The sequence below is a fragment of the Anopheles merus genome, chromosome 2R (assembly GCF_017562075.2).
Source record: "Anopheles merus strain MAF chromosome 2R, AmerM5.1, whole genome shotgun sequence".
Lineage (NCBI taxonomy): Eukaryota > Metazoa > Arthropoda > Insecta > Diptera > Culicidae > Anopheles > Anopheles merus.
The window spans coordinates 10,164,133-10,188,776 of NC_054082.1; the positions used below are offsets into that span (position 1 = coordinate 10,164,133).

The window sequence follows — 24,644 nt, forward strand, 5'->3', positions numbered from 1 at the left end:
GTTGACGGGAAGAGTTTTTCTTTGTCATCTGGCCCCTGGTTTTGTTTCTTGCCCTGGTATCGTGGGAGAACCATTATCGCTTGCAGCTCGAATAGTTACCACTTGCCCCTAGTCGTGTGGTTGTTGGTTTTTTTTTCTTACTTTCGTGTGGTATCGTGGCTTTCGATTGCTTGCCCTAACGTGCCAAGAGCTGATACAGCAGCAGCAGCACCAGCGTGTTCGATGTGACCGAGATGGATGGTTGCGCGATAGTGATGCTGGTAGATGAAGTGGATTACAAAGCTATGTTTTATGTTGCTTCGTTTGATCGGCTGTGATGTTTTTTTTCATTGGTACTCGCTCCTTCTTTATCTCTGTGGTTAGAACTATTTTCTTTTTATCTCACTTTCGAAAGCAAGTTTGGGTGTGATGGGAAAACTTTAAGTGGGCGGGCGACAATCTTTTTTTATTCCTTATCTATGGTTTGAACTTTTTTTTCACGATGTAAGCATAATGGAAAACATATGTACTGTGTATCGTTTGCCTTTGAAAGTATTATCAAATATTTGATAATGTAAACGAACAGCTTGATGAAAACATTGGCTTAACTGCAGCTATCCATTACCAGCTGCTTAGTTTTTAGTTGCCCTTTATTCAATATTCCCTTTTCATTCGTTATTTCAAGCCCTGCAGTATTTCGTGTTAGTGATGCACGATATTTCAAAACGTTCAATCATTACCCCGTTATCCTAATCGTGCCACCACATGATAAGAGGCTAACCATTGACCGATAAACAACTTCCAAACATCATCCATTGGTTTGTTTTGTTATATGTTAACTAAACCAGACGCACAGCAATACCAGTAACGCCTCAAATCGCTCGCTTCCTGATCGCTTGGTAATGCTTGGTGTGTTGAATTTAGCACAATTTAGCAGTGTGTTAGCTGGTTTCTTATCCTCTTTCGTTATTAAAATTGGCATGAATTATTACGATAAGATTTAACACCTTTTCACCGCTTCGGAAACGATACCCAACAGCTAATCAGTTTAAAAATATGCTTTTCTTATACAAGTGTTTCAAGAATCTTATCGGAGAATGGGCTGTTAATTGCTAAACATTACCCATGCATGGTTAATGGCTCTTTATCCACGTAATACGTGCACGTCACGATGATAAGCACAGTTCTACAGGGCCCCTGCCGCAGTGGTTTTGATGGTTGCCTTATTGTGTGTGGTTTACAGGTCAGGCGATAATGCTATCAGGGGAAGAAACAACAAACAACCCTAGATATGGGGTTCATTTTGTAGTCAAGCAATGGTTTCCAGTTATGTGAAAATCTTTAAAACACGATCACAATGATAGTTTAGAATAGTATTAGAAAACAAAACAACTTACCAATTTGCGTTCATTTCTCTTTGTGGCATGTCTATCGTCTTCCTCTATTATATACTAAGCTCTCTCAGGTGCTGGACTAAAAATAGCACACATACACACACATTGTTCTCTTCTTCCATCGATTGAATTTATTTCTACACCGATACCACCGTCTTATAGCTTTGTCTTTTACGAGCTGTAATCACCATCATTGCACGGCTTCCCTATTCCGCTGTGCTGTGTTCGTGGGAATTAGAAGCAGGCCACACCAGAATGCAGAATTGACCATCCTTCTTCGCTTTCTGTGGTTCGCTTCTGTGGTCACTGCACAATCTATGGGTTCCCGCTGTTCCACAACGCCAAAAAAGGACAGCAAAAGGCTGACAGAAGCACAGCAAAAAGCAACAACACAAAAACTGAAACATTGCAATATGTTGCGGGATGTTACGTCTTGTATCACGCAACACTCTACAACACACACACACAGCAAGGGTGAAAAAATCGAACATATCAATCGGCCTAATTCTGGGCAGCGCAAAAAGGGTTTCCCGGTAAGAGTTGCGCCCTACCTCACGCCAACGCGGGCACGACCTGGGCGTCAAGGCCTAATTAAAATCCAATAAACGCCCGAACCCGAACCGAATCCCACCCGCCGCCCGACCATCTTGTCGCGCTTGTCGGCGCCCGTAATTGAGCGGAACCCTCGAAACCACCCAGGCCAAGGTTCGATCGTAAGGGACTTTTTTTTAGATTTGTTTGTTCCTTTGCCCATAACAGCAGTTCAATTGCTACCGGATTTTCTCTTTTTTTTTTGACAAAGGAAAAAGAGAAAGATAACCTCACAGTATGTCGAACCATTGGCAAGGACCCACGCGTCTGTATGGTGTGTTTCAGGCTTCAATGTGTATGCGCAAGGCTTGCCAAAAGGCAAAAGGAGTTTAATGAGAATTTTGAATGAATTTTAATTAGCTGCCAGTGTGCGTCCCTTTTTCCCGTGCGCGTCCCATGACTGGGCCTGCCGAGCCTGCCCATCCTTATTAACGTGTGCATCCGTACCCCTGTCTGTCCCTTTCTACCCTGCCGTTCTGCCCTATATCCTCCCATACACAGTTGCTACATGAATCTGGACGACCTAATTTGACATTGAACGAGACATGCTTCTTTGGCACTTTTGGCACAAGCGCTCGGGCCTCGTTTGCTAATTAGAATATGGAAGGATACAGGCACCGGTGGCTTTTGCCGGCAGACCGATTGGAGTGGGAGGATGCTATAAATGCGGTGGACGCTTTTTACAGTGACGGTTACCTTACTTGGGGAGGATCTGGGACGGTTTTCAAGAGATTGGAATGGAAGGCGCGAATGTTGGAGCGTTTTTTTCCAGTTCAGAAACGGGTAATAAGATGATTAAACAAGTTTCTCCCGGAACGATCGCTTAATGTAATTCTATTTTGATTTGTTCCCGATGGGCTAGTTTATTCTTTGACCCCTTTTTCTGGTCCAAACTCACAAGCGTTGAGTTGATAAATGTACGTATTATAGCGGCTTATAAATTCGCTGAAGACTTTCAAATGAATGAAGCAGATGGGTGCAACTTGCTCCATTCGATTCCATTCAATCTAAATAGTGCTGTGTGTGTTGTTTACGCAGCCCAATTTACATACACCTACCCGGCAAGTACTTGACATTCCCTTCCGCTTGGTGGTGACTGGGTTGTTCTCTACCAATTTAGACCCATCTCTCGCTCAGCATAAACTTCGGGTGCGTGGGAAGCCATCATAAAAGCTGCCTCCAAACGCATCCACCTTGACGTTTATGTTCTTTGCGCGAGCCAAAAGCTTTCGTGCGAGCTCATTCAAATGACCATCAGTGTCATTGGTGGGCATGTGGTGCTATGGCATGCAGCCGTTAAAACCTACACAGTCCCACACCAGGCAAGATACACCTGATTAGAGGCTGATCGTTTAATCGATGATTCGCGAATTGCGCGCTACTTCAACCGCTCGGTTGGTCAGCGAAGAGAGGGAAAGAGATCACGCATCCAACTCAAGCCGTAGCTGGGTGGAAGGAATAAAGTTGTTCAACATAAAATGTTGTCAAACACACCCACACACAAAGCGCTCGGTAGGTATAAAAGGTATTTATGACAAACGGAGGAAATGGTGAGGAACGGAGGGTAGGAATTTCCGAGCTTGGAGTAACCTTCGGATTCCGATTTCGTGGTCGGTTTCCGTGCACAACCGGTTCGATTTAAATTTTTTTTTTCGTGAGTGTTTTTTTTTTTTGCTTTTTTCAGCGACTCGTTCTCGTCCGCCACTTTGCTCGCTTATGTTTGCTCAAACTCTTTTGGCGTGTGTCCTTTTTTTGTGCTTGTGTGTTTGTCGGTGTCAAATGTTAGCTGCGGGACAGGTTTTAATCCTTAGCAGGGTTGCGTCGAAGCGAAGGAGGGGGAATGTTTTTTCACTGGATTTGAAATGCTGGTTCTCGTTATGTTTAGCTTTGCTTTTCACATGCTGGTCATCTCCCCCCCCCCCCTCGCCATCCCCATTGCCACCGGTGTCCGCATATGCGTACAAACACGTCTGGTTTACCTTTTCGAGCAGAGATGGTTGTGTCATATTTATAGCGCTTTTTTGTCGCTCCCTTCGCTCCACACCACAACGCAATTCTCTGGGAGATCGCTTCGGTCCACCCAATAAACAGGTTAAGGAATCTTCACTGCTTGTGTGTCTGTGTGTGTGTCTTCCAATCTGTTTCGCATACTACACTGCCCGTCTTTGAGCTCTCTTTCGCTCTCGCAACGGGGTGCCTCTTAGTAGTGTTTAGCATCTTAAGAGCTTCTTGCTGCTTAAGCAATGTTGAAGACGACAACCGCAAGGTCGGACCACCACCGGGTATTGAGAAAACAAAACAAAAAAAACTCCCTCAAAACTCTACCATTTGCTGCTTGCAATGCAATTAGTTAACTCTATGCATTTATGAAACTTATCATGCACTCTGCGTGACTTTCGATACGATTCATAAAAAAATAGTCCTTTAATGGTTTGCAAAATAGGACCCGTGCACGTAATCATCCTCACCGCAATCTAGTGTTGCGTTGTGTTCGCTTTCATTCGATTAAGTATGCACATTCGTCTGTAGAATGTGGAATGCAACACAACATGCGAATTAATGTTTCGCAGCATGCATCCAAATAGGGAGCTATTTTTCAATTTGTTAACAAAGAAGAAGGGGCTGCAACAGAACTGGGTGCAATACTGTAATCAATCAGTAATGACAGTTATCCGTTTTCTGCACGAAACAATAATCGATGCCGCAAACGGTTTTGCATCTTTCTGTTTCTGAGTCGGAGCTTTCATGCTCAGTAGCATTGAAAGTAATGTTTTCCCTGCTGCAATTGCATAAAAAGAAATTTACGATTATTGACTTTTGCTGTCCAGAACCCATTTCTAGCGATTGGTTTTTAAAATAGTTCACTTCTGTCCCAGCACCTTCACCGAAAGGATTGTTGCGATATGTTGTGTAAAAACAACTTGCCCCCTCTCCCAGCCCAGGCTTGCTGTCAGGAGCGGAGGGCGATGCGCCTAAACTGTCAAAAAACGAGGAACAGCGATGACAGTGGGCCGGAAGAATGCGACACACTTGCAACGAATGGCACTGCCGACGGCGTTCTTACCAGTGCCAGTGACCTAGTTTCGGCTGTTGGTCCGCAGTAGGAAGATTTGCTTCTTGGTGCTCGAAGGGAGAAACAATTTTGCCATGAGAAGCGCTAGGAAGGAGCTGCAGCAGCAGATACTGTGTAGCTGTATGAATTGAACGCAAATTTCAAACAAATCTACTCGAAGGATTCATTTCTCACTAACAGCGCTTGCTGCCTGCTGTGATGGATGTTCGAATAATCGTTTTCGGTACTGTGGCATCAGTTGCCCGTGTAATATAGCGCACGGTGTCATCACGAATTTCCCATTTTCAGCCTGCTTCTACCACCCCAACCTACCCTCCTCCTCCTCCCTCCAACTTTCCAAAAACAAAACGTCATGGCACATATTTGCGCTGCTTTGCTACTGCTGTGCCGTTCGAGGAATGTCACCCTACTGCACATAACATACCATTATATAAACACTAAGGCAAACGCTCTCCCTCTCTCCATCTACTGTTTGGTTGGTCAATGGAGAGCATGTGTCCGCCTGGGTCGCTCAGTCCACAAACCACGTGGACAGCACGAAAGAGTGTGTATGTATGTGTGTGTGTGTGCTCTCGCAGTGCGACAAAAATCGGCATTCGCAACAACCTTGGTCAGCTCCAACGATGTGTGCCCGGAGCCGGAATGGATCTCACTCTCACCGTGCAAGCAACTTTGATCTCAGCGCTCCCATTCAGCAACTTCAGCTGATAATGGCCGACCGTGCGAGGGCTCAGCTGACGGCAGGAGCGGATTTGTAGGGGTTTTTTTTTTCTCGAAAGAGACGGGACCTCACAGTATTCCGGAGCGCACACAGTATTGCGGAGCGACACGCACAGTCGCAATTGGCTGCGGCGACTAGCGCTTTTGTGGGGGAGCTTTCTCGGGAGCGCTCGCGGCGGCTCTCGCTCTCCGATTCTTTCCAGCTGACGCTACCTGGACTGCGAATGAGAGAACTCATTTGGAGGGTTGATTTTCTCGCACCCCTCGCAGACACACACACACATGCAATATCTCTCTCACCTAAATGGTCTCCGCAGCACTGCGCCAACCGGACAGTTGCGCAACTACCGTGTACACCCCCTTAAACCGGGGTGTCAGTTTCCTTTTTTCACCCCTCCTCAGCACAGTTCTCCATTTGACAGCGCGCGCGATTTTTTTTATATCGCTGGTACTGCAGCAAACGAGCTCTGTGCTGCGAGCTCGATGCCCGCTGAGTGCTGAGTGCTTTTTGCTGGCGCGCGCGTTTGTGTGTGTGTGTGTGATGGAAATACGGGAAATACAAGCGGAAGGGGTAGAAAGTCGCGAGAACTGACACTCCCGGCACAGGCTCGGCTCAGAACTCGGATGCCCAGGGTCTAGTGCGCTTTCCCTCCTAATGCGGTCTCGAGCCTTTCGCACTTAGCCGGTCATTCTCTCGAGCGCGGGGACATTCGCATACCGTCGGTTTCGGTTGTTTGTCGACCGCGGCACTAGCTGTCAATTTCATCCTCCGCGAGTGTGGGTGTACTTTAACACTTTGCGTGCTCGTGTGTTTGTGTGTGTGTGTGTGTGGGTCCGTATGTGTATGTGTGCCTTTTTCTGAGACAAAGTTTAATTACGGCATGAGTTTGCACCACGCGCACTGTGTCAACTACATTACAGCTTCGTTAGGCTGGCAGCGGGCAGCATGACGTTTGAGAAGTGAACAACTTCACACTGTTGTGTGACGTTTTGACAGATACGCATGTTCACAGTTCGCGTACAGTAGTTGAGTTGAGTAAATTGTGCCGAAGTTTTGTGAAGAAACACACGGTCGGGGATACAAATTAGTGAGCAAGGTTTTGCTGCCTACCAAACTCCACTCTCTCGCAACGTTCGCTCGCTGTTTCTCTCACTATTGACCGTTTGCGTGCTTGACTTTTTACGGGTGTGTATGTGTGTGTGTCCTTTGCATTATTTTGTTTAAACCCGTCCATGAGTGGCCCATCGACAGTGTGCTCCAGTGTAGTTCAAGCTAGTGTCCAGACCCTGAATGTGGCGCATTCGGGAGTGGTGTCAATATCAGCCTTCAGAAAGGAGCCATTTCCCTACCCCAAGTCCTTTTGCTTCCTCCTCCCTCTTTACGATCGTCCTCGACAAAAAAGTGATTACTTCTTAGGCATTTGCTGTTACTGTACTGTCAGCCGCGGGTGTGCGGGCATTATAAACAGTTCTACCACAGTTTCCAGTTGGGCGTCCTCTACTATCCGCATACCATAGAACCATCATAACAATACACCGTGTTCGCGTGAGAGTACGAGCAGGCTAGAGAGTTGCAAGCAAGAAGCAGCGCAACCTACCAAACACGTCCTTCAGTGGCGCAGTGGTGGTGGTGTGTGTTGTACTTTTGCCGCAGTTCTCGCCGATATTGGTGCTCCAACGCAGGGGTGGGTACGCAAGTGTGTGGTTGGATGGTTCGGAGGATATCGGTAATCCAGGCATCCTGTGGGGGAAATAGCTCTAGTGTGTATGCTGTAACACCTACAGCAAGCGAGATAGCGAGCTACAGCAACCCTGCCAGTAGAAGCCAAACGGAAGACCCACTCGAAAGAGAGACCGCCTTGAGAGCAGACCGAGGAAGCAGTGGGTGAACACGACTCGATGGCATAATAGAATCCAACGGATACGTTGCATTTCGCCCAGAAAGCGAAACCAGTCCGCTGAAACGGTGGTGGAAAACAAATTCCCACACGCACCTCCAACGATCCCGCAAAACGAACCAAAGACACACATACACATACGGGCACGGGACGCACGTCATTACTGTGTACTGCGGGAGACAGGACAGCTTTGTGCTTTGGTGTGTACGTGCGTTTCGGTGCCATCATCGCAGGATAAACGATCCAAGTTGCCCGGGGATTTCAACTGTCATCTCCGCGAGTGATCGAGCTCGAGCTCGCTTGCTTGCTCCTTTCGTCCTGTACGTGGTGGTTTCTTACTAATGATGTGCAACTCACCCTCTAGCTAAGCCACCTCCAACAAAGCTCACCATTGCTCTGGCTCCAAAAACAGTCCGTGTTTATTGTATCCACAGTGTAAAGTGTGTCTGTGTGTCCCTCTTTGTATCCCCGAGTGTGTGTGTTTCGGTGCAGTGAATTTCAGTGTGTTGTGCACAGGGATATCGTCCGTTCGGTTGCGACACGTCGCACGGCAGTTATAGGCCGAGGCCGACACAGTGTCCGGATAGCTGAATGTCCCTGCCAGCCGTATCGCTGGTCACGAAAGCCCAAGATTGCCTACCGCAAAGCGACGAAAGGTGCGCGCTACTTCATCTCTGCCACCGCCGTCGCCGGGGGAAAATCGATTCCACCGCAACGTTCCCTTGTATATACCGCGTGTGTGGGCTCCCACTTCTGACCGATACACGTGCGCGCACCCGCCAGTGGTGAAGCTTAAGAAGAAGAAGAAGAAGAAGAAGCGGCGGTTTTGGTTCGGGAGCGCCAGTACCAGTACTGCGGGCGCTTTTAAGGCTGCAGGTTCGTTGTCGTCGCTGGGCTCGAAACAGTTTTGGGCGATAGGAACGGTTTCTCGCAGTACTGCAGTAGCGGCCTCAACCTGGATTCCTTCATCATCAACGGTGGTGGTAATCAACGTAAGCAGTATTTATTGTTGTTTTATTTCCATTACTTCCGTGTTTTTTTTTTTGTTTCATTTTGCACCGTACAATTTGCTGATTGTTTACATTGTTTTCCCCCTCTGGGTTGATATTGTTTTTTTTTTCATATTCATCGCACTGTTTTTGTGATTGATAAAGGTTTCCACTTGAATGGCGCAACTTGAAATTGAGATTCGGGTTCTAAAATCCAATTATACAATCATTGCAACAACACGAACGAAACACACATTCATGTTAAGCCAAGAAAATCTACACACAATCAACATTTTGAACATCAAGATTTGTGTGTGTTAGTGTGTACCGTTGTTTAGTTCTGCATGTGTGTATCTGTTCCAGTGCTGTAATCATTCATTCATTGCGGCAAATATGTTTTCGTCCACAACATTCCCTCAGAGCTGCTCTGGTTCGAGAGAATGGATTGGAAAAGATAGAACACTCACAAAAAAACAAAACTAGGCCGATTACGCTCCAGCTGGAGCAAAGGGCAGCAAAAAGGACGTTTGAGTTTGAGCTATCTCTGCTACCACCGCTCTCCCTCTCAGGCTTCTTCCTCCCTTGAGATACTAGGGCGGACTCCACGGGGAGCATTTGCACAGCTGTCAATAAACTAACAGAGAAGGTAGCACACACAACCATACATGAGGGACTGGGGAAACAAGAGCCAAACACCGCACAATTTTTTTCACTCGCTCTCGTTTGCCGAGAGACCTCTCGCAGAAACAAAATCAAGAAAAAAACAAAGTTGTGACAGAACAAAACGAAAAAAAAAAAGAGTAAGGTATGCCAACGTGTCCTTGTCAGGCATAGCGATGCTCACGCTCTCCTTTTTTTTTCTTTAAAAAAGTTCTCACTCTCTGTCTCTCTTACAATATTCGCTCTAATTCTGGCAGTGTTCAATTTAAGGATATTGTACTTGGCACAGGGGTACGATTTTCTCTTCTTAGTGTGCTCCCATACGACAAAGCACGTGTTTTCTCGGGAATCTCTCCCAGAAATAACGTGTGTGTGTATGTGTTGGTGTAGAGAGTGCTCTCCAAAAATAGCCTTCAACTTCACTGCTGATGTTTTGCTCAAATCGTGGTAACTCATTACGAATTTCTCACGAGGTATTTCTTGTACGCTTGTTTCCCTGGGGCATTAATGTTGTGTGCGCAAGTTTACTGTTTAAATTTGCACCATGTTCTCGTTACGTACTGGGAATACGAAGCTGGAATACAGATCTGCCTGATGCCAGTTAGAATGCTTCCAGAGCTCCACGGATTCGACTCCATTGAACGAGAACTTGTCGAGAGGGGGCGTCGTTTATCAGCTGTTTACCACCTTTCCATAACTCTAGACTCATTCACGCGCACTCTCGCTCTTTTGTACGCTCTGGTACTCCAACATGCTTCGATTGACACTCATACATATCGACGCATACCACACATCTTCTCTCACTCCCCGATATTGATCCTTTTCCCAACACACACACACATTGATACGACTTGTTTAATCTGACACATACCTTAACCTTTTAGCTGGCTTTTTGCTTTTTTGTGACTATCAATGGATGATGACGCTTTGGTGTCGGGTTTCCAATTGTGAGCGTGTTCCGGGCAGCCCCAGAAGCTGATGACACTACCATCCTTGTACCCACTCTATCACCCCTCCCCGCACCATGCGATGTGTCGCTTAACTTCGTCATTGTCCTAGATTTTGCTTCCATATGTCAGATGTCAGGATGGGGATATGTGGTTTTTTGAGCTGTTTTTCCCCTTTTCTCAAAACACAAGCGAGCTTACCTTTGTTTGGGCTACCTCCCACATGCGCCATGATCGGCGATTCGGTTGCTTCGATGTTGTTTGGCGAAGCGCACTGGCCTCCCGTCGAATTGGCATTGATCGTCCATTTGGCCGGATGTGACATAATGGTGCAGATTATCTAGCGAAAAAGGGTGGCTTGTTAAATTTTATTGCCTTGCTTATCGATTGAAAAGCATGTACGGTATTGTGTATGTGAGCGTTCTCGATAACGGGCTTGCGTATGCATCCTTTTAAACAATTACATCACTAGAAAAGAAGAACGGATTTCCTATATGATGGAATGGAATACGAAGGAGCAATGTATAAAAAATATATGGTTGTACACTTCTGGAGCGAACGAAAAACTAAGTCAGACTCCCCATTTATGATTACATTTAAGCCTGCTTTCGAAGCGACAACGCTCCATCCAACTACTCTACAACCGATTGATAAGAAACAAAAATGGTACACCAGGTTTTTGCCCCAGCACTCCCTGGCTGTACACAGCTCCACAGTCATCCAATATGTACCAACGACACTGAAGATTTGAATGCCTTTTTTGCCAACGTAAAAAGATTCGTCTAACGTAACGATAACCAGAAAATGTTTTTCTTGTGCTGCGACGAAGGTTTGTAAATGGCCGTTTGAGAGCAATTTTTTTCGTACACCTCGTATGTATGCTGGCGATAACGTTCTTATCAATCGGCTTGTTGTTACACAGTTTTAGCCTACTGCCGCTGTTTCATTCTTTTTTTTATATACACGTTCTTATTTGTGTCTGTGTGTTTGTGAATGCGGAACCCAATGTGATGTAGACGAAGGTATTAAGCAGTCAAAATCAGCTCAACCCCCAAACAGCTTATCTGTGGTACGCGGGCCTCTTTTCCCTCGATAAATCAATCCTCTATTCGACCATTTATGAACCTTGATCGGTAATCGCCCGACCAGTTGATAGCGGGCGCTCAAAATGAACGAATAAATACGGTTTCCGACCATGCCAGTTGAGAACGGAGAAAGATAGGATTTCCCAACCGTTGGGTGAGGGGTTTTTTTTTTGTTCATAATCTAATGAAAACGAATGTTTGCGTCAACTGGCCATATTGTTACTACTGTCAGATGGTGGTGTAATATGCTAGCAATCTTTCAGTCCAGCAGGTTTTGTAAGTAATTCTTCTTATTCAACCTAACGCTCGCTTAAATGTTGAAGATATCCGGTTGATAAATGCTTTCGATTGTGCTACGCCGACTGTTGTTTGATTCTAGTGCCACCAATAAGATTCTGCCTTTGCAGCAAACTGTGCTATTGTCTATTGCTTTTTTTTGTACCTCCTTCTGCTTCTTCCTCTCTCCCGCGTTTGAATAACCGCGGTGGTGCCGGCGGAGGAAGGAAACCTCCTCCACTGTGTTTCGGCCGAATGGTCGCGGCTCACCTCCAAAGGTGCAACTTGATGCGACGATGCAATTGTGCAAACCGAACCAAACCCGCTTGTGTCTCGTGCTGGCAGCGTTTGGAGCATTGCTCAATTGCATCGCTTGCCTTCCAGCCCAAGCGCTGACGGTGGTGGTAGTCGGTGTTGGCCGACCTGTCAGCCTTCGACGACAACGATTTCAACGATGTGCAGGCGAATGGACAGTGACGGCTGTTGTTTTGTAGGTCGCAATGATCTGTGATCTGGGCGGTTAATTCTACTTGCCCCGTTAGAGGTGGCGAAGAGCTAGTTTGATTGATACGTGCTGATTTGCAGAACGATAGAAGTGCTTTAGAATAAGACGTTAAAGATGGTTGCAGCGTGGTTGCATGCCGGTTTAACAACAGTTTTCAGTGATTTTAAATTATTACACCCTGTTCACTAAAACAAAAAAAGCTTTTCCACAACTAGTCTTTAATTAGTAATAATCAAAGCGTGCGAAACAGTACACGAAAAGTATATAAGAAAATTAACCATTTAAATGGCTGCACAAAAGAGAAAACGTTTTAAGCTTTCGACATGTTGCCGCACAAAACACACGCAGACTGCAGTTCCAATGAATCGTTAAATCGTTAAATCAATCACGCATAGGTCCGTCGTCAATCCTTTCTATTGTTTCGTGCAAATTATTTGTTCATTTATTGGCTTCGCACCGACCATACATTGTGCAATCGATCGTGTCGGTGATAGCCAGTGCAAATTTGAGCTTTTTAAAATACTAAACGGAAAAGGATGGTCGTCTGTCTGCTTTGCTTTGTAACCAAACACTACCTCAACGATGCACGATTCGTGCGAAAGTGGAAACGTTCGAAAATCAGTGTTGTTAGAGGCTTTTTGGAACTAAAACCTGAAGTTTTGCTAAAGTTTTGGTTACACTCCTAACTGTTTTGTATTCCATTAATATTCATGGCTACGCGTCCACCTCCTCCAACTGCTGGAGAACTGAACTTCCACCATAGTCAAAGGAACTAGAATCATGTAAAGGGTCCCACTAAAATGCATCTCGCATATGGTTTTAGATACACTGCCACTCAGCCACGAATTAAAGCAATTCAAATGTATCGCCCAAAATCCTCATTCGTATTCACTATCACACACAGCCTTCAAACGGTTTCGGTATCGATCGGCCCCCTTTTCGATTGCACGATCGCGTTTTGCTTGAAGTCTCTCTCTCCTTTTCTGTCTCTTCTTCTACCTATCTCTCCTCTTCTCTTTCTCTCTCTCTCGCCGCCACACTGTTTGTTTCCTCTCTTTCGGCTTATCGGAGACTCGTTTACACGCTCGTCGCAATGCACAGATTAACCAGCGCGTTAAGAGCAAATGTCGCCATGATGATCATTCCATTGGATGCAGAAGAATCTGGCAATGGTTGGCAGCGTGATGGCAGCTTGCCATCCTTTTGAGTCAACACACACAGCTGAACCGTTGACTGTGGCCGAAACTCACCAACCGGGAGAAGTGACACCCGATAACGATCCGGACAAAACAATGCGGGGCGTGCTACAGGGAGAGCGAGTATAGTAGTGCGTGGAGCCGCACGATCGCTACTACTCTTTCTCGACTCCACCCTCCGTGCGCTTTCCAGTTCTATGATTGTTCGGAGTGCTTGAGGCTCGAGGAGGCTGGGCAGCTGGAAGGCCGAAACGAGAGCACAAGTGAGAGAGAAAGAGAGAGACAGAGAGACAGAGTGAGGGAGCGTAAGCCGATGAACCGATCGAATTCGTATGAGGAGTGAACGAGAGACCCGAACCCGCTGGACCACGCTGACAATCGGCGATGAGGGCGTCCGCCACCACCAAACGCGTGTCAGTTTCAGTCCAATATCGGTCGTGAATAGAAATAGACAAAAACGGTTGACGGTGCTCGTACGCGAGGAGTCTTTGCTGCTGCCGTAGTGTGTATGTGGCGGGATTGTTGACTAAAACCGCGACTCACTTAGTGTATGTGTGTGTATGGCCCCAACTCTGTCTCTCTCTCTCCCTCTTTCTCTCTCCATCTTTCTCGCGCTCGTTCGCTTCACAGCGTAGCTTCTTTCCCCGTGACCGTCGTGTGACCGTGACAGACGCTGGTATACAGTGTAGCCTCAGAACAGGCAACCCCTTTCCTGTGCATGTGTCGGAGTGGGTCAGTGTGAGCGTTTGCGCAGGGGTTGATGAAGGTTCTATTGATACTCGGTTTAACATCATAATTTTGTCCACGTCAGGCTGTTGTCACATTAGTACAACTGTCAGCTTTCAAGTGTAAAATCATCGTCCCCGGGTTTTTTGGTTGGATTTCGTTGAAAAAAAAAAACAACACACACACATACACATATGTATTCTTGTTAGCACTTGTCCAAATTGGAGAAGAGAGTGCGTGTTTGTGAGTCGCACAGAAGCGAATCGTCAACGTCAACAAGTGTCAACGCGCGGTGCAGGGTTGCTTTCCATGCCCGCTTTGAGAGCGATCGATCCGGCGATGACACACGAGTGAGTGTATGTGTGCGTTTTGTGCTGATGCGCGCGCGAAAAGCCTACACGATCATTGTGTCCAACCCCAACCATCCCTCCCTGCCTAACGGCCCCGCACAGCCATTGTTTGTTTATCTAGCAGCAAGGCGTCACACTTGCGCGATCGTGAAGCGCAAACGTTCTTGAGGGGCGCGCTCGCACACTCGTGTGTGTGTGTGTGTTTGTGTGTGATTGTAGGGGTGTTTTTTTTCCTCGTATCCAAAAAGAAGAACTCATTCCGATCGTGCTCCGCGCGGGGTGCCGTTCAGCTGGTGACACGTCCGCGGGATTAGTTCCTTCGCTAAACGGCAGAAAAACGGGCTCCCGTATCTGCACCGTGCGTAATGTGAGACGGTTTTACAACCAGCTGACGCGTATTTTTTTTTATTCTTGTGTTTGTAGGCGTGCATGTGTAGTGTTTTTGGTTTGATCGTTTGTGTGCAGGGTTTACGCCCAAACAGTCGCGAGTACTTAAAGTTCTGTGTTTCGCCCATTACTTTTGGCATCGGAAAATTGGGAGTGATTTCTTCAAACCTGCGCGCTGTGACATCAATTGCCTGCAAGCTCCACACACAGACACACACATACACGTGCGATGTGGCCCTACGGGTACCCGCCGGAACACAACGAAAGCAAGGCAATGGATGCGCACCTACTGACAATGTTCCTTCAACGTGAGTTCGATGCCATAAAATCAACCATTTTGTCTACAAAATAAAACCATCATTTCCATTCATATTACCTTAAGAGCATTGATGGGGGAAGGGGAGGTCGACATTACCATCCAACATGCGTTTGCCACGCAATTATTCCCTTCCGTTGCCGTTCCAACCGAGCCCGGAATGGAAGCCGAAACGCGAAACACACACTGGCAACTGGTTCTCTGCACATTCATTCTAATCGGCGCTGCTAATGGTGCTATTGCGGCGTGTGTGCGTGCATGCGTTTGTGTGTGGTGTATGTTGGGACCCACGTTAGTTAGCGATGATAAGAAAAACAGCACCGCAGCCTCGAAAACCGTTTCAAACAGCCCTCTTTCATGTGCACCCGGTTGTTTGTTTTTGTACTCTTCTTTTCTCCATTCCAGTACACACTACTGGTAAAGTGCCATGTTGAATGGTGCCCGTTTTGTCGACTCGCCGATCGAGGGGTTTTTGTTTGCCAACATGTGTGCGCTACAGCTCGTAGCCCTCGTCACGTCTAGCGCTGCCACACTGCCGATAGCGATGGGGAAATGTATCTTTACTTTTTTTTTGTCTCCATCACCCCGTGCAGAGGCTTGTTTGTCCGCAGTCCCGATTGCCATCAAAGTTTCTAGAGCTAGAGCTGTAAATAATAATGATAACTTTTCACCAGCAAACCACACAATTGCTCGCTCGCTTTGGAGGTATTAACAAATTACGCTGCCCGGTGCCGGAACTAATATCACATTTCCGTCCAGCGCGCGGTGGCAAGCAGGCATTACATACCTTTTCTGGAGCGTAGTTCCTGTTTACTGGGCGGGAATTGGTACTTGTTTTAATGCAGAAAAGCAACCACTTATCACTTGCGAGGTGAGGTTTTGTTCAGATTTGAAGTTTTCGGCCCACGCAAACCATTCGTGCCATAGCTTCGAGGAGTTGCTGTTAAAATGAGGCAATGTTTCATCTGCTTTCGCAACCGCAGTAAGTCGGGTTTGTCAACAACATATTCGGTGTTTGGTGTGGCGTCGGACAAAATCTGATCACCGAAACGTCTGCCGCTGGAGCTGCCTCCGCACAGTGCTAATGACAATTCGTACGATCAAACAAACGCGCACAACACACACACACACACACACACACACACACACACACACACGCACACACACAAACAGAAAAACCCGTTCCCCAAATTCGATCGTTTTTTGAGTGGCCTACCCGAGGGGAAGAGAAAAAAAAGCCAAACACATGATGTTCCGTCATAAGGCACGCCTGGGTCGCGCGCCTTGCTCGACTCGTCCCACAAAAACCATGTGTGTGTCTGTGGATATCCATAAGCCAAAGTTGCTCCGCGATCGGTGTCAGTTGCTTCGATCACCCCCTCGCCCCTTTCCCTCATTGCATGACCCATCGTGAAGATGCCACCGAAAATGCAAACGCAATCTGCAGAGGCCGGTTTATTTGAATATTTAAATATTCAAACCATGCGTCTTCCTCCCCCAAAGGTTCCCCGCACGCTTGCCGCACCGAGCAAGACATAAAACGCGTTAGCATGGTTTGGCTTCTCATTTGTCACATTTGCGGTGTCTCTTTTCAACTCACAGTCGATACTGTTCTCGCTTGGTTAGTGATTTTTCCTCCCCTTTCGTGGTACCTTCGGTTGGTGCGATATATATATTTTTTCTTCTCGATGTTGGTGCTGTCCTCCATCCGCCAGATGAGTTTGTCATCTGGCGGTGGCACTGGCGGAGGGAAGCAACCACGGTCCGTAGCATAAAGTGATAATGAAGCGACAGTAAGCGGAAGATCGGATGACCCCGGGAGGCATCATTTCGGTGGGGCAGGCTTTCGAGATAGAGTGTGCTGAAAGCGAACGGCGATAATGTTTAGAAGCTTCCTCGGGCCGATGTGGCCGATCGCCCGAACCGGTCAGTGGAACAGAGCGCAGCGCAGGAATCAAGCCCATGGAAAGCGATTAAGGTTTTTCGATCGGAATTTCTGCTTTTCGTGCGCGTTTGTGTGCTCGGCAGCCGGGTCGACAGCCAGAAACCTCCAAGTTTGAGGAGTGTGCATGCGTTATCGCGTGCTTGTTTAGAAGGCAGTTTCTCTTTATTGTTCAATCCCTTTTATTAGTAACAATGGAAAAAGTCTGCTGAAGGTCTTGCACTCTAGAAATGCTTATAATGCAGTGCGATATGTTGCTGACTTTTGCAGATCATTAAAATGAAAGTTATTCCTCAAATATAAATCTAAACCTTGGTTTGTTATCAATTCCAGCACTGCAAAAGGGAAGGCTTTGAGTCACATTCGTTGGTTTATTGATTCAAGCGCCTAATGGGGTGTACGTGATGTTTGAAATTGATTTGTGGGCATTTAATGTCTTTTATATTTGAAAAATGAATTGAATTATCTGGTCTCAGGCGTCATCTGCATTTTGTTTTTGTTCATCTGTGATGTGAATTCCTTCCCCCTTTTGGCTTGAAATGCGCAATTCTACTTTAGCTTTCATTTGCATATCTACTCTCTGATAAGTTTCACTTGTAATGGATTTATCAGAGTTACAAGGTTGCATAAAATCCAAATCTTTGTTCACTGTTTCTACAATACATTCACGTTTATTAAAAAAAATCAATAAATATAAACATTAATACAATTCTTTACGTTGCACAAACAGCAGTTATGCTATTCTTTGAAAAATCACACCTAATAATAATGTTGTTTCCCAAATAATTCTGAAAATTGCTGCGCAGCAAACCTGTTGATTCGATACGGTATTGAATGGTTCGGTTCATGTTTCTATGTCTTCGATGCGATCTTCGCGTTCCCAAATTTTGTTACGAAATTTGGTTTATTGCGCCTTTTTGAAGAAAACAAAACTCATTCACACACACACACACACACACACAAACACACACACACACACGCAAAAGACCTGCTGCTGAGCCTTCTACTCTATGCTACGAAACATAAATTATTCATCGTGCATTAATTAGCCCACACATGCGAACGGGATGTATATGAGTTGTGTGGTGGTTTGCCATACGATTAGCATTCGATCGTTCCATCTGAAACAGCCCCGGCTCGAGAAGGTTTTACACTAGAAAAGCAAAAGAAATAGAAACCAAACCTGTAGCGTTCGTATTTTAAATATAGCGAAAAAAAGCCAAACAGTTTGTTGACTGTGTCCTGCTTGTTCGTTCGTTTTTTCTTTATGCGTCTCGCTTCATGATTTCTCACCATTCTCATAGTATTGTTTACCGTGCTCTAATAAGCCCTCCCCTCATCACGCGTAAATAATCGATTGGCTTTTAGGATACGCGAACTTCCCCGGCCTCAACAAGGTGTTCCTGGGCGCGCTGCAGCGATGATGAAATGGCAGTAAATGAAATGTGACAAAGTTGTGGTTTCAAAAATTCCTCCCCCAATCGCAAAAGGGGCAACGTTCCAGTACACCAGCAAGTGCAATTACTTTGTTTTCCGGCCGGGCGTATTGCATCACGAAAGCCGAAAGTGAGCTGAAAGTTTTGTACTCCTCACCCATATACACACAGACACACACAGACATAAACCGGGCACGGATTGCCCTTTGGTTTCAGAACGGCAAAAAAAGCTCATTCCGCCATCGCCGCTCGTTCGTTAACCCCGACTCGGGACGGGTTGGTGCTGTTGCGGTCGTTCCAGTTCCACCGCAAAGCCAAACTAGCAAACAACCAAGCGTGATACGGCTACGACCCCACACCGTGTGTGCCTTTACCTGCGTGTCGCTGTGCGAGGTTGTTAGATTCGTCGTACCCGAGGCCTTTTGGGCTGTGCGGGTGCTGCAAGAGTGCGGAAATAAAGTAACGAAATCGCGTGTGATTGCACCTGTACAGGCCTGTGTCTGTGTGGCCTTCCCGATTGTCCGACCTAGCCGGCCCCAAACCTAGTCGCACAAATGTTGAGCAGCGACCAGCAGCAGCGGCAGTATGCGGCCGGACAGCGGCCGGACAGTGGGCAACCGCAAGCCGGTGGCAACGGTAGCGGAAACCACTCGTCGGCGGAAACCTCGCCCGGCCACAGTAACGCGACGGGCAGTGACTTTTTCATGTTCGACGAGCTCAGCTCGGCACTGACTGATGAGCGAAACAATGGCCACAATCATCATCAGCAGCAGCAGCAGCCGCTGCACCACTACCAACCGTCGCCGTCTGCGAACGGAAGCAGCCCGGCTAGCTCCAGCAACTCTGGCAGCACCAACAGCTTGCTAAGCAATGGCGACAGTCTAATGGCACGAATCAATCAGCTCAATCAGCAGCAGCAGCAGCAGCAACAGTACGGTGGCGGGAGAACCCGTTCACCCCCGACCGGTGCAATAGTGCCGGTCGACGGCAGCACAATAGCAGTGGTGGCGTCCTCGCCCACAAATACCGGTCAGCAACAGATACCGGTCAGCAACTCCCTTGCACAACAGCACCAGCACCTGCTTGCCGCGTCCGTCGCGCTGGGCCGTGGTGGTGGTGGTGGTGGTGCATCCTTTGTGCAACGCGGCCCGATTGATGCCACCGATGGCACAACGTCGAGCATCCAGCAACAGCAGTATGGTGGCGGTGGTGCCGGTGTACCACAGTTCCACAACAGTTTTGCACATACTGGACACCATCAGCAGCAGCAGCAGCAGCACAAAGCGGCCTTTTATCAAAGTCAGCAGCAGCAGCACCAGCAGAATCATCTTCACCATCAGCAGAACATACAACTGAGGCCAGGTTTCGGTGAGTTTTCACTCTTCCAGAACCTCTTCCACTGGCACACGTACAGTGGTGTCGTTGTATCGTTGCTTCCCCTATTATCCTATGTTCGTACGTGAAATTTTGTTGTTTAGTTTCCGCCCGCGAACAATCATCTCAATAGCATTCAAACAAAGAAACATTAACATAACACACAACCAACGATGGGGGGGCCAAACCAGGTCGCAGCGGGTGCTAGAAAGACAGACACAAGGGGCAGCAAACCTAGAGACAAGTGTGTGGAATCACCTTCCGAAAGATCATCCGCACATTCGCCCCCATATGCATGTCAAGCTCATCAAACCTCATGAAATATCTGCCGCAATCCAAGGTACAACAATCAGACAAACAGGCTTACTTCTATCGCACAGCAAACCCACATCATCGCCATATTATCACGACTATCGTTCACGAAGAGAAAGATTGCGCAATCGGGAGATCGGGAGAAACACAGTGCAATGGTCTACTTCATCGGAAAAAAATAACGCATTACACATAGACACATGCACTTACACACCCAGGGAGACTGGAGAGCTGGGTCGGCCAGTACTGAAAGCAGCAAGGAGGAGCATACTTGCCACTGCCACTGTGACAGATTACAGACATATCATCACGGTTTCACGGTACAGGAAAGATACGATCAACACCACTGCTACTACTACTACTATCGCATCTCCAAACTACATCTACTACCGAAACGGCAATGACTACTCTTCTACATACGCTTGTCATCTACTTGTGTGCTCAAACGCTTTGCATCCTCTATCAAGTGTGTACTCAAAGGAGAAGAGGAACAGCTGTTGTTCAACTTGTATATACTATTACGCTCATGAAGCTCATACCGAAAGGCCGGGGCAAGGTGGAGAACAGAACGAACACTACATAGAACTAGATCTTACTATGCTTCTGGGGGGAAAACAGGACACCATAAGACCACACTTAAGCCAAAATGAAAATGCTTTTCATCCTCGGTTTTAAACATGAGAAAATAGTATTTAACAAAAAAGTTGTTTCCGTTTTTTCTCAAATTTCTCTTGATAGTTTGTAAGACGGGAGAATCATAATGCATCAGCTAACTAGTTTTTCTTATAATGCCTATCGTTATATTGTTACTTTTAATGCTAATGATAATGACGTTTTTCTCGTTTGCTTCCAAAATTTACATTTACTTCATGAAATATCGCCCAACTCATCGTTTCGATTACCATTAAAAACTCATTTTATTTCCATTCACGCTATTATGCACCGTTCGTGCTCTAAGTGTTCTTCTGAATCGGTCGTTTTTGATTGCTATAAAATTGTATACACATTTTGCACGCATTTTCCAGCGAAGCTTCGTCACAAATCACAGTGGCGTATGCTTGCGTATACAGTAACTGAGCAAATGGCAGCAACACTACTACACTGTGCACTGTTGTTACTAATCGTTTTAAAGCTTAAAAGTGCTTGCCATAATGATACCACCAGCTCTTTTAAAAGGGAGCTGTTAAATTTTTTGAACACGCTCTAATAGATTTCCGTTGAATGGAAAGCATTATGATGAATGGTTTCATCCCATCACGTGCGGTTCACGCAACATAAAGGCTACGCTTCCTTCCCAACAGCTGCACTCCATCGAGAGCAGCGTGTATGTGCTTTATCTGTTTTTGCCATACTTCTTTTATTGTAATCATCCTGCACTCCTTTTAGCATAATTAATGGCCCTTTACGATGCTGCTCTCGATGCACGATGCACTACTCGAATCCACCCTGGTGCTGGTGGGCCCTTTAGTCCAATCTGCTCATTAACCACAATGCTGCCAGCGTCTTGCTGCAAGTGTCGTGCCTCGCAGGAAGCGAGCGAGCTGGGCGTGTACGAGTGTGCGCCTCTTTGCGCTAATCCATTTACCATCGTACCACCCTTAGGGCACTTGCTCCAAATCGGTGACCAGGACACTCAGGTCACGGCATACTTTTCCTGGTGAATTATAAAGCCCGGTATAGATACAGTTCATGCTTAGGGCCATAAACGACCGGCTTACATGTCTCTGTGTGTATGTGTGTGTGTTGAGTGCATGTTTGAGAGGTTCACACCGCCCTGCTCGGTTATGTAAACGATGCAGTAAACAGTATGGCTAGCACTTTGTACTGACTGCTTCAAGTATGGCTTATAATTAGTGCCTCCAGAACACACGTCGCTTATTTGGGGTCAAATTTAGGACATAGTCTACGGAGCATTCGCAGTTGTTCTCTCGTTAAAAAAAGAAGTTATTCTTGTGTATGCTTCGACAAACCGTTTCTACAAAACTAACTGTCAACATCTGCATATTCTTCGTGCAAAAACTTTAACTTTTCCATGCAAAACAGATAACAAACAAAATGATGGCACATGCGCTTTAAACACGTGGCGAGCGGTAACAAGGTGAGGCTTAGTTCAAAAATACACCTCTCCGCCCACCTCCCTCTCATGGTTGATCTCGGATTCGGTGAAAATTCCCACACACATGGAATAGGGTATTCTGTGTGTATGAGTGTGTGTGTGTGTGTGTGTGTGTGTGTGTGTATGTGTGCGTTTGCGTGTGCCTATCTGTCACTGTCTCTCGACCGGACTAGCGCACTCTGGTGCACTCTACGGGTTTGGCTGAACACCCGCCACCGCCTATCAGCATGGTTCAATCAGCTCAACTGCAGGAATATCGAACACGATGGCCTAGTTTTTGTTTCACCTTGCCTGCCCGGCGCTGACTTCTTGGTGAAGATGTCACATCGCTCATTCCACGCTATTGCAACGCGTTATGAAGCAACGCACGGGTATCATGCAAAACCCGGACCATAGCGGTAAAACGATACACCAGTAGCTAGCTTGTTTGAAATGATTATTTTTTCAGTTTTGCGTTTCTTGTTTCACGCTTGTTTTTTTTATGTTTGCTTGGAAATCATGGTAATGCAATTCAAGCAGAGAAGCAGAGATTTTGACGCCCTGTTTCATACACTTTGAGTGGCGTAAAGTGTCGTTTTACTGACAGTTTTAACTTTGCTTTCACGCGCACTGATTGATTGTAACTTGACGGTTAGAATGCGTTCGTTTATTTTCGTGTATAATTAAATTTTGTTTCGCTAGAGAATGACTCTGCTATTTGTTTATTCTTAAACTGAAGAGGGTTCACTGTTGCTCAACAGATTGAGCTTGCTTGTATTGCATGTGTCATTTAACGTAAATAACTCTCAACTTGTTAGCACAATGTACTATTTTTCAATACACCTTTCATATCATGGAGGCGCATGGTGCCTGGTAAAATTTCAATCTAAAAGTATATTAAATGTCGTTAAAAGTTCTAGAAAAGCAGGTCCGAAACACAATTTTAACATTTTGGCGTACGTGGAAACACATGCTCAATTACCTGCCAATCAAAACTCACTTATTTTACGCGACAGCCCATGGAGACGCCTGGTCACGATCGTTCAGGTTTCCGAAACAATAGGCCAGCACTGAGCGATGTGTACGACATTGTGTACAGCTTAGTACGAACAAAAAGTACACCACTGGCTCAGGTCAGGAGGTGCTGCTGTCGATTTATTGCAAACACAACCGAACCACCGGGATGCTGGCACAAGATGCGACTCCGCTAGGCCCAATAAAAATGCTATTCATATCAATTGCTGATACGCCGTCGGCACCAACGCTGTCGCCTGTCGTATCAATTTACCCATCACCCCCCAGTACTATATGAACTTGGGGGAAACGATCTCCATCATACACTGGCCTGCACACAAGTGTCAATCGAGCATTGGTTGCTGCGCTTTTTTTTGTGCTGCCTTTCCGCGCTGTAATAAATACAACTTCAGTTTGCGATGGTTTTGTTACGTGCGCTAGTGGCGGCTGCAGCTGTCCGTTATGGATGTTGTTGTTTTTCATAGGCAATTCTTGTTTTCACAACAAACTTTCTGTGCTTTTGCTGTTTCCTTTTGTTGCTGTTTAGTGTTGACCAAAAATGTTTGTGATTGGAAACGTTTGATCGATATTTAGCCAACTAAAACTGCGGACTGTATGATTGATGCTACAATGCAGCGCATTGTGTGATGTGAAATAGCACGTGAAACCAGTGCGGATTGAATCGAAAAACACACATACTGCTGCACTGTGCTTTATTTTATACATTTAAATACAACAATGTTTTGCAAAACCATTTCACTGCTCGTAACTTGCATACAAAAACTACATTATTAGTTTGGCTTTATTTCTTAGCACAAAACCATAAACCAGTTTTAGCTTCAAGTCCTAGTGCTTTATTAGTCTCCTGGGAAATATATTTTCCTTCCCCCACGCACTGACATCATCTTGTTGGGGGGGGGGGGATTTTGTGCTTTCTCCTTTACAGGACAGAAAGTGAAAACATACCCAAACGGTGGTGCCGCCGGTTGTACTGCTACATCTTCATTTACATACGCCGTGTGTACGGTATATAAAATAAAAGTCTAGAAACTTCCTCTCGGCTTTATTATCATCGTCATCAACATCATCATCACCATCATCATCATCATCACTGCCGTACCGTGGGTATTCTGTAGCCGGGTTGCCGTTCGCATACGATTTGCTTATATTATTCCATTGTCAGTATTGTGAAAGTACCATTTACCGTGTGTACCGTGTCGGCGCAATGTTTCGTGAAGAGCATTTTTCTGCACACAATTTAGGAATTCGCTCGCCGTGACAGGAACATTGCTGGGATGGGCCAACTTTTTGTTGATAAAATATGGAAATGGTTTATGATGCTACCGACAAGCATTGAGCATTCGAGGCAGGGAAAACAT

General features: G+C 46.2%; 1 protein-coding gene across 18 annotated transcripts in view; it reads left to right on the forward strand.

The window, feature by feature from the left end:
- The window catches only part of LOC121588652 (RNA-binding protein Nova-1), a 73,587-nt gene that overhangs the window by 18,100 nt on the left and 30,843 nt on the right, over positions 1-24,644 (forward strand). For 2 of the 18 annotated variants that reach the window (XM_041906820.1, XM_041906826.1), the window contains exons 1-3: positions 6,345-6,534; positions 8,020-8,647; positions 18,403-19,838. The exons of 4 other annotated variants lie outside the window; for them this stretch is intronic. In XM_041906820.1, coding sequence (XP_041762754.1) covers positions 19,025-19,838 — 814 coding nt within the window. In that variant the 5' untranslated portion in view covers positions 6,345-6,534; positions 8,020-8,647; positions 18,403-19,024. Of the gene's footprint in view, positions 1-6,342; positions 6,600-6,970; positions 7,160-8,019; positions 8,648-13,724; positions 13,868-14,812; positions 15,085-18,402; positions 19,839-24,644 lie in introns of those variants that run through there. 12 more of the 18 variants (XM_041906827.1, XM_041906821.1, XM_041906823.1 and 9 more) reach the window with 12 other exon arrangements.